The sequence below is a fragment of the Myotis davidii genome, unplaced genomic scaffold, assembly GCF_000327345.1.
Source record: "Myotis davidii unplaced genomic scaffold, ASM32734v1 scaffold151, whole genome shotgun sequence".
In the NCBI taxonomy this organism is placed as follows: Eukaryota; Metazoa; Chordata; class Mammalia; order Chiroptera; family Vespertilionidae; genus Myotis; species Myotis davidii.
This window is the reverse complement of record NW_006285248.1, coordinates 3113398-3126984: the sequence shown is the minus strand read 5'-3', so window position 1 is coordinate 3126984 and position 13587 is coordinate 3113398. Positions and strand designations below refer to the sequence as shown.

The 13587-nt window shown below is 41.3% G+C and overlaps 1 protein-coding gene across 2 annotated transcripts in view; it reads left to right on the top strand.

Annotated features, from left to right (window-relative positions):
- Positions 1-13587, top strand: part of HHIP (hedgehog interacting protein) — an 86534-nt gene that overhangs the window by 54069 nt on the left and 18878 nt on the right. For both annotated transcript variants that reach the window (XM_006755960.2, XM_006755959.2), the window contains exons 5-10: positions 3681-3832; positions 4232-4401; positions 5159-5306; positions 8744-8865; positions 11498-11621; positions 12680-12810. In XM_006755960.2, coding sequence (XP_006756023.1) covers positions 3681-3832; positions 4232-4401; positions 5159-5306; positions 8744-8865; positions 11498-11621; positions 12680-12810 — 847 coding nt within the window. The remainder of the gene's footprint in view (positions 1-3680; positions 3833-4231; positions 4402-5158; positions 5307-8743; positions 8866-11497; positions 11622-12679; positions 12811-13587) is intronic.

Genomic DNA, 13587 nt, shown 5'->3' with positions numbered 1-13587 from the left:
CAGCATTGCTTCACCTGCCCCCAAAGTCAGCATCATAAGAAAGTGTGGTGGGAATAAAACAACTGAGAATGGTACTTTGTTATCTGCTTCCATGTATAAGCTCCTTAAGGGCAGGGGTTGGTGTGTTTTTTTAATAACAGAGTTTTTTAAAAATTGATTTTAGAGAGAAGACGGGAGAGGGAAGAAAGGAGGGAGGGAGGGAGGGAGAGAAAGAGAGAGAGAGAAACATCGATGTGAGACAGAAACATCAATTAGTTGCTTCTCATATGCATCCCAACAGGGGACAGAACCTGCAACCTGGGATGTGCCCTGACTGGGAATTGAACTGCCTTTTAGTGCACTGTATGATGTTCAACCAACTGAGCCGCATAGGGTTGGTTTTTATTGATTGTCTTAGCCCTAGCACCCAGCACAATGCCTAACACATCGTAAGGTATTCAATAAATATTTGTTGAACGAACGTCAAATACAAACTTTTTTTTTTTGGACAAGGCAGTAACAAGGAATATCTTGAACTTAGCACTGCATTGTTTACTTTAATGGATGTGTCATTTATTTCTCAATGCCATAGGGCTGTTTTGTAGACTACTGAACTTGAAGCCAGTCACTTGCCAAAAAGTCACGAAGAAAAACTACGCAAAAATGGAAAATGCTGCTTCCGGTTCATGCTGCCCAGTCCTGTTTCCTAAAATATACATTCCTTGAAAGAGATTAAGGCAAATTTTTAAAGAGGCCAGCAATCAGGAAGAATTAACTTGAACCCTACTGAAAGTATGAAGGGAATGTTTTCTTCAAAATAGTATCACAGCCCTGCCAGTGTGTCTCAGTGGTTGAGCATTGACCTATGAACCAGGAAGTCACAGTTTGAGCCCCAGGTTTGATGCCTGGATTGCGGGCTCCATCCCCAGTGTGGGGTGTGCAGGAGGCAGCCAATCAATGACTCTCATCATTGATGTTTCTATCTCTCTCTCCCTCTCCCTTCCTCTCTGAAATCACTACGAATATATTTTAAAAATATATAATGTCACAGTGAAAGACCATGCTCCACAATTCCTCCTAAAAAGAAAAAATATTTTCTGGTATAATCATTTTATGAATACTTCTCTTTTTCAAATGCTACATACTTTGTTTTCTTCAGAGACCAGGAATATTCTCAGCCAATTGGTTAGAACTTTGATCTGTCCACCAGGAAAGAGTATCCTCAAACTATAAGACTAGATCTGATCTTGTATTTATACCAAAGTCACCAATACTCTTTGGGGAGGTTTTGCCTTTCTTCTGTTGACCCTGTGAAATTTCTCCTGAGAGCAGAATGGTAATTGGAGTGGCAGTAAACTACTTATTAACAGTCCCGAAGGGTGACAGGGGTGGTGGTTATGATTTACTCTGAAACATGCGTTAATCTCAAAGTTCCACAGTGCATAAGGACATTATTTTCAAATCATTCAACCACCTGATTTTGAGGAGTCACTTGTGCTTGGTGTGGGGCGTCTAGAAGTAGATGCAGGATTGCGGGGGCCAAGCAGAGGGGAACCAGGGTCTCATGATAGCTTTGGATACTCCGGCGAGGCAACCCTAATGTGTTTGTAAATTACTTGCTGCCTGCTTGTGATAGGTGACACTTGGGATCTGTATAAATCTCTTTTCCCACCAGTCTTCCCACAGTACAGGAATTCTACATTCCTAATTCCTGAAAAGCAACCAGCACAGTTTTAAACCATGTTGCTATCCAACTCCAATTGTATTTCAGATGATTTGATTAGAGACTACAAAAGAACTACTTTCAACAAAAGCTTCTTAGAGTGGAACACAAACAGTTGTGAAGTGGGCATGCAGCCCTTTCTCTGCACTCATAGCTTCAGAGGGAAATCTATACAGAAGAGGAAGTAGCCACACACTAAATCCCACTCCCAGACCTCCTTATGCATCTGTCAAGGAGATTTAAATGTGCAGTGACTTTCTATAACCGAATCTTAGTTACACAACCCAGCTTCAAAGTCTCATAAGAAAGGGCAGAGATATTTGTGTAACGAAGATGTAAACAGAAAAACATCAACTCCGTATTAAAATCATCTTTACAAGATAATCCCTGCAATAGAGGCTCATGCATAAAATCATAGTCATTAGCCCTTACCCTTCAGTGAGATTGATCTTTTAATTTAAATTAATATTAAGCATATTATGATAGGCAAATGAGGAGGGCGACTTTTTTGACATTTGAACGACAATTTGGTAGTTCTGGGATATTTGCATTGACTTTCTTATTTATATCATCTTAAAGTGTGGGTGTTTCCACTTCGGATGGCACATATCTGAGAGCATTTTTTTCTCTATTCCAGGAAATCAATCAACAATGTTTACTAAAACTGAGCTTTTATGCCTAAAACTTAAAATACTCAAATCCATGTAGAACACAAACTATGTACAGTCTTATGCTTTGCTAGGAACACATGCTATGCTAGGGACAAAAAAAGCACAAGAGTGCCTCCATTATCACTTTGTGAAGTAATTGCAGTGGTAGAGATTTTTCCCTCCTTGAACACTTCTAAGGAGTAATGTATAGCTTTCTGCCCGAGGACGCGTTTTTAAGGACATGGTGTGTGGAAGGTGATGTACTAGCAGCTGTCCGTGTCTGTGGTCACTGCTTCACCTCTGTGGATGACTCATCAGACTCGGGAGGAGATGCTTGCTGCCGTACTAGAATAGGGACTCGAGTCTCTGATCTAGATAATTTTAGATACTTTGATTTCATTATAGAAATTCCTAGGCTACTTGTGGGATAAAACAAATGTTAAGACCATATTGAGTTTCAGGCTGAATTAGCAGAAAAGATAAAATGCCTTTCTATTTAAGAACATGATGATGTTTTAATTGTTACAGCATTTGGCATGCCTAATGTACACAGTCCTTGACATTCATATAATAACAAAAGAAAGTTGTTTGGGATTTTTATTTCCTAGTGTCCCCTTTCCCCTCTAGTATTTCTCTTGCCCCCGCCCCAGCCCTGGCTTTCCGCTCTCCTCCTGTTTCCCCATCCTTCTATAAAGAAAACCTCTGAGCATGGAGGGGATGCGGGTGAAAATACCTTGTTCTACGTAGAGAGACCAAGGCTGCTTATTACCTACCGATGATGAACAGACCACCAGCGTTGTGACAACCGATGCAGATGCCTCCGGGGTAAAACAAAGGTTTACATATTACACAAGCAATTTAACTGTTTTCTAAACATATTGCCAAGACAGTGGGAGTTGGCAGCCCACACTGTGTTTTAGGTTTTGGAGACTTGGATTAGAAGTGACTGCTGATTATGAACCTTTTTATTTGTCTTCCGTGGATGACAAGCAGCATGGTAACCCAGCAGAGAATTCTTCCCAGCACTTAACCTTGTCTTCCTAGCTTCCCAAGATCACAGGCACAAATCACTTGACAAAAGTAATGCGACGGTCTTGTGCATAGATAACCACGCGAGACGACTGGCTTGTTCTAACCCTTAAAGAGTTCCGCAAAGTGAAATGTTTTATAATCCCTTTTTGTGCAGTAGGCAAGGAAGAAAAGAAAAGAGTTTGGGCAAAGATTATCCAAAAGAAAGAAAGAAAGAGACTCTTTCGGGGGTTCCAGTTGAAACACAATAAAGAACATAATTAACTTTGCGATTCTTTGTGTTTTTCATTTGACTGCAGGGAGGAGATGAAAGAGGACTGCTAAGCCTTGCATTCCACCCCAATTACAAGAAGAACGGAAAGCTGTATGTGTCTTACACCACCAACCAGGAACGCTGGGCTATGGGGCCGCATGACCACATTCTTCGCGTTGTGGAATACACAGTGTCCAGGTATCGCTGAAATGCACGGAGGCATACCTATTTTTCCATCTCTACCTCTTCATCCTTTTTTGTTTAGAAGTTACAAATGGATAGCCACACAGTGGCAATAATTAAACCCACAATCTCCATCTTGCTTAAACCCCCATGCATGTCTTTAAGGAAAACTGAAAAAAAAAAAAAAAAAACGATAGCTTGGGCACTTTTCCTCAATTACCCTGCAATCTAAACGCTACTTCTGAACGTTGGAAAATAACGTAATTGTTGGTGGCTTTTATTAGCCCCATTTCAAGTATGTGTTTCCTTATTTACAGGCCAGGTGTTTGCTTCCCTAGGTGTGTACGCGTGACTTTCCAGGGGCTGCGCCTTCCAGCTCTAACAGTCACGGTCTTGTTTCTGCCCCCGATGTAGGAAAAACCCCCATCAGGTTGATCTGAGAACCGCCCGGGTCTTTCTCGAGGTTGCAGAGCTGCACAGGAAGCACCTGGGGGGACAGCTGCTCTTCGGCCCCCACGGCTTGTTGTACGTCATTCTCGGCGATGGGATGATCACGCTGGATGATATGGAAGAAATGGATGGGTTTGTGGGGAGTGGATGTGAGAGATGAAGGGAGGGGGGAAGAAGAAGAAGAAAGAAAGAAAGAAAGAAAGAAAGAAAGAAAGAAAGAAAGAAAGAAAGAAAGAAAGAAAGAAAGAAAGGCCAGGTTCCCACTTGATGTGAAAACGCCAGCAGGAGAAAGGGTCGGGCCCAGGGAGTGAAAGGCAGTCTTTGGGTTGAATCCCCTGGTTAAACATTTAACGTGGTTCTCAGTGCCTGCCTTGGTGACATGAGGAGGCATTCAGGAGCACGCTGATGTGATATTTTTTTTAAAGTCGCTGCACTTCGATGTCCTAACACCACTTACGGCTGTGTTGACATCCTTCCCCGAGCCAGTATTTAGCACTCTCTTTTAGTAATACACGGAGCAGAGGGAGAAGGCAGAGAACTAATGCAGCCCTAAGACGCAAACAGACCTCATCTCTGCGCGTCCACGCTGCGGCCACCACTCTGCAGCGTGGACCGACATACTCCGTGGAGCTAGCTTCTTGCGGAACACAAAATGCACGGGTCAGCAGAAAAATAAGAGGACAGACACAAACAGCAGTCCCCTCCGAGAGTGCAGTCTGTGGCCACTTGTCCGAAAGTAGACTGCCCCTCGCTTTATTCCCACCAGATGGCATGGGGAACGAGAATAATTTTGTCTCAAACAGGGGCACGATCTGTAGAGCAACCTCCCTGCATTTGGTTTTGGTGAAATAAGTAATAAAAACGAAAGCACTCATGTCGTCCTCCTATTTCTCAGTGACTTCACGGGTTCTGTCCTCCGGCTGGACGTGGACACAGACATGTGCAACGTGCCTTATTCCATCCCCAGGAGCAACCCACACTTCAACAGCACCAACCAGCCCCCCGAAGTGTTTGCCCACGGCCTCCACGATCCAGGCAGGTGAGAGCACCCGCCGGCCGGCCGCGGGCCTGCGTGAACCAGGCTGGGCCTCGGGAACTGAGAAAAGACAGACAGACGGGTCCAGGCCCAGAGCAGCACGAGTGGTGCGCGAGGCTGTGCCGCTGAAATCCCACAGGCTCACTGTCCGAGCCAGTAGTTAGCATTCTCCTCTCTTAACTCACGAAGCAGATTTAGGAGGCAGATTAGACATGAAAAAGGACAATTGCATGGAGAAAAATCGCCTTCAAGTTTTGGAGGGCTATTACTATAGAAGCACTGGTGCACCTGTGTCATGATTCAAACTCCATCTGAGTAATCAGAGATAATAAACCTTTTGTCTAAACAAGTGGTTCTCAACCTTCCTAATGCCTCGACCCTTTAATACAGTTCTTCATGTTGTGGTGACCCCCAACCATAAAATTATTTTCGTTGCTACTTCATAACTGTAATTTTGCTACTGACATGAATCGTATTATAAATATCTGATATGCAGGATGGTCTTAGGCAACCCCTGTGAAAGGGTCATTCGACCCCCAAAGGGGTCATGACCCACAGGTTGAGAACTGCTGGTCTAAACAATGCTTTCCTTACATTTTAGATGGGGGTGGTACCTTGCAAGGATGCTGCAATGATTAAAAGCATGTATCTACGAGTAAAGCATGACACAGTGTCTGACACACATGGTAGATTTTAAATAAATTAGAGTTCTTATTTTCATCACTTCACTTAATACATATGATGATACAGTACCAACTTGTAAGGAATTGACTAACCATTAGCATTCTTTTCCTTGAAAAAAATTATAAATACTAAAGGAATGCTAAATGAAATACTGACCACTTAGTAGAATGAACCATAAAGAAAGGAACCCTAAGAAGAATGTAGAGGGAGAAGCTTGGGGTATACTTTTTAAAAAGCTATGAAGTCTACTAAAGTCATTCTGCGCTGAAAACTTTACCCTATCCTACCCGTGATCTGCTGGTCATGCTAAGGGCTATCGGGCCACATCGACTCCTTTATTGGCTAAGGTATTATTGCTATTTAATGTTTATTGAGTGTTCACTGTGTGCAAGGTGAGCAGTTTTCGAACTTTTTAGTTTTATAATCCCTCATGCCCTTCATCTCCCCTCCATCAAAGTCCACGTCTACAGTTCATTTCCTTTTTGGCATCTCAGCAGATCTTAAAATCTGGGCGACAGGGAATACTTAAGGTGGGTTCAGGATGTGGAGGAAACCGTCACATTCCATTCCTGTAGCTCAGCGCTCGCAGATACCACCACAAAGCAGCACTTTGAAGTCCAGCAGCCTGAGTCACCGCAGTCCCGCCGGCGCTTTCGTGCAACCTTCCCCGGGGGTCCTGGACCCTCAGTGTAAAAACACAGTGGGAGGCACTTTACAGACCTGACGTAGGGCAGGACGCCTGTGCTGCGGAGCCCCCGCCCCCGGCGGCAGAGGGCTGGAGACACACTCATGCCTCCCTCCAAGGTTATGTTGGAACATTTAATAAAGCAGAAAGGAAGCTAAATAATTATTATTGGCTACGCATTAAGCTGCCTTTTATGAAGCACCTGGGTGCAGAGTACTGAGCTAAGTATCTTATGCTCCTTATCTCCTTATGCCTCTCAGGGGTGCTCCGAGGTAGCTGTCATCAAACCCCTCTCCCCCTTTTTAGAAGACTTTAAACTTTTTTTTTGAGCAGTTTTCAATTCACAACAAAATTGATAGGAAAGTAGAGAGATCTCCCATATACCCTTGCTGCCACACATGCAGAGCCTCCCCCGCTATTGCTAACCCCACCAGAGTCCATTTGTGATCGTGGAGGAGCTAGCATCGACTCATCGGAATCACTCCAAGTCCGCAGTTTACATTAGGGTTCACTTGGTGTCGCACCTTGTATGGGTTTGGACAAGTATATAACAACATGTCTCTGCCTTTACAGTATCATACAGAGAAGCTTCGTTCTCAGCCTCTTTTTTACATAAGAAGCTAAAGGTTCGAAGGCTCAAGTGGTTCTCAGTGGACCTAGTATTCAGCCAGAGTAAAAGCCTCATGGCCCCCAGCAATGAAACCGCTGGGAGGCCTGGCCTTTTCTTCCAGGTTTGCTCTTTCTTACCAGAAACAGGACAAACCTTTTTATTGTTAGGTTATAGTTTCATCTGGAAAAGAAAAGCAATATAGGAAAGTTTTCTCACCCTGCGTGGATTCAGTTCCACCTTCAGTCACAGCATGTGGATGTCAGATCCCTGCCAGGCACTGGATTCTGTGAACCTTGAATTAAAGAGGACAATGAAGAGACTGTTGCCACAGAACAGCTAGCCCACCTCTGGCAGGTCAGGCTTATAGTTTCCCTAATATGGATGGGAGCATTTGGAGGCAACAGTTTTTGTTTTGTTGCCCAAGACCCAGAACCTACTCTCAGATTGTTTTATTTCTTAATTTATTAATTTCCCCCAAGGGTTTTGTTTTTAAGTCATTAATGTGTATACCTATATATTTTTACCGAAAACAGTGGTTTTTAGAGGATGAGTTGGCAATGTCTAGAAACATTTTGGGTTTTCACAACTTGGGAAGAAGGGATCATGCTACTGATATCTAACAGGTAGAGGCCAGAGATGCTGCTAAAGGTCCTACAATACTCAGGACAGTACTCTGCCCACCACCACCACCCACCGAAGTGTCAATAGTGACAAACTTTGGGAAACCTAAAAACAATGCAACACCATCTTCCACATTTGTGAGAACTTCAAAATTATAGTATTCAACTTTATTCTTCCCACAACCCAAACTCTTCATGACTTAACCATTGAACAAAATAGTGAGCTCTCTTTATATTCCCAGGTTGGAACTAGGTAATACAGAGATGAAGGTGGAAGTGGCTCCTGTCCTCATGGAGTTTATAGTCAGTGACGTAAGTTACAGAAAAATTCTGGCCCAGAACATGAAGACTAAAGTCCACTAAAAGACCTTAATGGTTATGGGACCAGCTTTATTGTGTTCCCTAAATTGGAGTGTACGCTTTCCTTTGTTAGAGCAGCCTGAGTTTTAGAATGTAGGGGTTCCATGGAAGACACAAAACTAATACTACAACTAATTTTACATTGTGTGTCGCCAATGTGGGCTGTTGCTGATTCTTATACTTAACCAGTTTGTTGTACATGTGATATTCCTTCATAACAGACTAGCAAGTGTTTGAAGTCAGTGTGCACGTTCACAAGGCAGGGAGATACCCAGAGAAATTAAAAACTCTTCTCTAGAGATCATTAAGCTTCAGCAGAGTCCACAAACACATCAGGATGTTTCCTTCGGCCTCGTCTAGCAGATCCAAACCAAATCGCCCAAAGGATCCGCCAGCCCACAAAGGCCTCTGTGTCAGAACTCTCCAGCCTGAGCGTGGAGACACAGGTAGGAACTCATGGGTGTCCCCTTTTGTTACACAGATGTGCAGTGGATCGACATCCCACAGACATCAACATCAATTTAACAATACTCTGTTCAGACTCCAATGGAAAGAACAGGTCATCAGCCAGAATCCTACAGATAATAAAGGGGAAAGATTATGGTGAGTAGAGCATCATTTTGTTGGTTTAGTTTGGTTTTATCTTATTTTAGAATATAAATTGAAGAGAAAAGGATTTCTGCAGAAAGAGCCCTGGGAAAGCATAGAAACACTGGCCTAACAGTGGCGAAGGAGTAAATTGCTCACTTTTTAAAGGTCCAGGAACTCTTATAAGTCCCCAGGGTTCCATTGGGGTAATTACCTTTCCCACAGATTAAATGGTGCTCGGTCAGTCCAAAAAATGTAATGGACCTTCAAAAGTTAGCCGTTTATATTTTGCTCATCTGAGGATCAAGATGAATAACTTCTATTTATGTAATATATAAGGGGGAACTTGTCTTAACATCTTATATGCAGAGCAAAAAACAAGTGTTAAGTGTAAGGAATTTTTCAATAACCAGCATGCTAGTCTTAGCAATTAGGAAAATTATAAGTGTTTCAAATAAGAATGTAATTTTTTAAATGTGTTTATATTAGGGAAAACAAGGTAATAGCCTTGCAAAGACATGTCATGGAAATGTGATGTTTAGACATTATTTTTAATAACGTGACTACTAGAGTTATTTAGAGATACATATAAAATTGGATAATTTGAAGTCAAAGATACTTAACATCTTTCAACGTTTTAGTATTTATTCCTTTTGGAGGAAGCAACATATCAAATATTATGATTTAGGGAACACAGTAGATTAAGATTATTAAATTGATTGCTTCTCCTATTTTACTCATTAAATACAGATATTTATATTCAGTACCAGGAATGAAGCAGCTGTGTTAGTTCATGTGGTATTCGGTTATTTTACTTTATTTTTTTTTCCAGGTATTCGTGTGTGTGTGTGTGTGTGTGTGTGTGTGTGTGTATGCATCTTACAAAAGCCAAACCAAAGAATAATGTGGTTTGGAAAAAAAAAAATCTAATGAGTCACTAGCTTGCTGGAATTCCAGCTATATTTGTAGATTAAGCTAAATTCTACAAGCACATTAATTGGGGTTCAGCTGAAAATGGTTACAATATTGGCAGCCCTATGTTTATGTATTAAAACACACTGAATCTTTTCCCAATGTATACATATATCAAATCACCATGATGTACACTTTAAATATCTTACAATTTATGATCTAGCCAGTTTGGTTCAGTGGGAAAAGCGTCGGCCTGCAAACTAAAGGGCCCCGGGTTCGATTCCAGTCAAGGACATGTAACTCGGATGCAAGCTCGATGCCCGGCCTTGGTCGGGGCATGTGCAAAGGCAACCAATCGATGTGTCTCTCTCACATCTATGTTTCAATCTCTCTGTCTCTCTACCTCCCACTCTCTCTGAAAATAAATGGAAAAATATCCTCAGGTGAGGATTAACAAAACAACAATAAATAAATATCTTACAATTTTATTTGTCAATTATACCTCAATAAAACTGAAAACAACAACAAGTAACCACAGCCACGGTGCTTACTACAAGCCAGCCCTGCAGTAAGCACTTTATAAACTTTACTCATTTCATTCACAAAACAACCCTATGTGATAGGCACTAGGCCACATTATCCAGATGAGGAAAGTGAGACAGAAACATTAAATACCACGCAACATAAAGTGGCAGGGCCTGGATTTGAACCCCAGAGCTCAGCAGCCTGACTCCAGAGTTCATGTCCTCAATCATTCAAATAGTCTACCCCAAGGCTTTGGTGGTATAGTGGTGAGCATAGCTACTTTCCAAATAGTCTACATCTCAGAGTACTGGTTATTTAAAATCTATCTTTTCTACTTCTTATAATATCATATTCATCATAATCACATGGTGAAGGAGGGGGACTTTAAAATTGCTGTCTTTCCATGCAAGTTTGTGCCTAAAATACTGCCTGTTGATAGTGACTTATTTATGTTAAACACATAATGTACTTAGTGAGTAATAAGTAATTTTCAGATAGATTTGCAACTGACTTCAGATCTTTTTCACTGCAATTAGCATATGTGTATATAAGTGTATAATGACATGTGTGAAAAAAGTGAGGTCACGTCCATACACGTGATTCAAAAGGAATGACTGCGTTTGGCTTTGTTAACCACACAACCCTGTCACCAAAACTATTAAAATATTTTAAATGAAGATATACTTGACTAAGTGACAATGTTTGAAATGTGCAAATGTGGTTTTAAAGACCTTTTATACACTATACTTTTATTTTCATTAAAGTGTGAACTTTTAAACAGTTTATATAATGTCTAGCTCAGTTTACTAAATATATGCTGAAGCATTTCTATAAAAAAATCCAATATTAAAAAATTAAGTATTATTTTTAAGCATTTGGGTTCTAAAGTAAGTAACTATGATTTTCAAAATATCCAGATTCTAATTGCATTAAAAAACTTTCCAAGTCTGGGCAGTTCTGGTAACAGCAAGCACGTCAGAGCGTTCCCATTTCATTAAGCTGTACGTGGAAGCCCTTTACATTTACGCCAGGTAAGCAACGGGAGCAGCTGTTTTCACTAAGTATCTATAGCAAGGCTCCACCTCGTGCACGATGGAACACACTTCAGAGTTAAAGTAAATGACTGGAATAATTGTGGCTGGGCCGACATCACTTCTACTTTATGAAAATATGTTTCATCTGATCTAATGCTATGTCCATTTCTTTCCAGAAAGTGAGCCATCACTTTTAGAATTCAAGCTATTTAGCAGTGGTCCTCTGGTTGGCGGGTTTGTTTACCGAGGCTGCCAGTCGGAAAGGCTGTACGGAAGCTACGTGTTTGGAGACCGTGATGGGTAGGCGTCCTGATCCCACAATCTGATGTACTGAATGACATATACATTGATTAGGGGGCAGACTGCCATAAAGTATTCAAGTGAGTGTCTCCCTTTGGGGGTCAGCTCTGGGACACACGCACAGATATTATTTATGTTTAGTTCCCCTATTGTATGGAGGTTTGAAGAACTACCTAAGAGATGCTTTTTAAACAGACTTGCTCAAGTTCCTAAAATAATTTTGTGTCCAACACCACAAACATTAAATCTTGGAATAATATAATAAAATGATTGTAGCAACAGGTTTAAAATAAACCATACCTCGATCTTCATCAATTATAAAAAAATAATAATAATAATTTTCTGTAGTGCAGAGAAGTCCTCAGGACTTTTGAGATTACGAAGGCTCTTCCCTTCATCCTTACCATAAATTTGCCATGATAATGAGTAACTTGAAAACTACGGTTTTATATGACTTTATAAATATTTTAAAGATAATCTTGGAAGGCTGAGAATTTTTGCTTTTGCCAGATTTTCAGGACTCTGGGCAAGTTAATTAGTCTCAAGTGGTAGGAATACTCCAAAATTACATTTTAGTTTAAAGTTAAGGTCACATTGTGGATAATTATAAGAAATTCTGTGATGAAACCCAAATTCAGAATCTTGTTTCCCAAGTCGCTGGCATTCAGGCGCATGACAGAGCAGATATGCTTGGTCACTACAGGAACTAGAAAAGTATACTGACCCCTTTATCTCCCCCCGCCCCTCTCTCTGATTGATAGCTCAGCATGGAATCTAGTCCTGGAGAGGAAGTATCATTCTCTGGATGAAGGGGCGGGCTTTTCTCAGACTCAGGTACTTTTAGTGCCCTGGGGGAACAAAATACTACCTTTCAGTACTTTCTCCCCACCTGGGAATTGCACAGCATTCACACAGATTATGGGCTAGAATATTTTTCCCTTTAGAAGCCAGGCCTATGGCACAACAATTATTTGTTGAGTTTTATTTTAGACAACTGCTTGTGTTTTTTAAGCAAAGGAGTGTGTTCACTGTAGGTTTATGGTGTGTTTGTGTTGCAGGAATTTCTTAACTCTACAGCAAAGCCCCGGGACCAAGCAATGGCAGGAAAAACCACTCTGTCTCGGCAATGGTGGTTCCTGTCGAGGCTACTTTTCAGGTCACATATTGGGATTTGGAGAAGATGAATTAGGTACCGTACAAACTTTTTCTATTAAGTTCCCTTCTCATTCCTTTGCCTGGAGGTTTTGTTCTGCTCGGAAGAATAAACACCACCCTCTCATCCTCCTGTGTTGGAAATGTCACCTACAGCAAAGATGACCGCCTGGAGAGATTTCAGATGGTCCAGTTATTTCTTGGGCTCTTTCAATAACCTTTCTGCGGGGAGCCATTACATCTGATTTCCACTCCAGAAATATGAAAGTCACCAAAGCAGGAAAATGGGAGGCAGGAACAAAAGGAGAACTTTTGAGTCCTGAAGAGAGGGAAATTTCAAATGTCTATGGATATTTTGGATGCATCTGAGTCATTTGTTTAGATTCTCTACCTGAAAACCTTCCCATTTATCTATACCTCTTAGAATAAATTAAAAATTTGTTGCAATCCAAATTTCACTTATCCTCTATTTCCAAATTTTTATTTTATGTCCATTGGGACATAAAATTTGTGCAAAATAATCTGAGTTTATAGATCTGCTTTGCAACAGAATAGAAATTATCTTCTTGTTGATGATCTATGGAATAACATACAATTTATTTGTTGGTATCTACACTAATAAAAGAGAAAAATGGTAATTGGCGTACGACGCTACCCTTTTCATTGGCTAATCAGGGCTATATGCAAATTAACTGCCAACTAAGATTGGCAGTTAACTGCCAACAAGATGGCGGTTAATTTGCGTATGTAGGCACAATGCAGGGAGGCGAAAGGGAAAGCAGGAAGAAGCCCCCTGCCACTGACAGTGATCGGA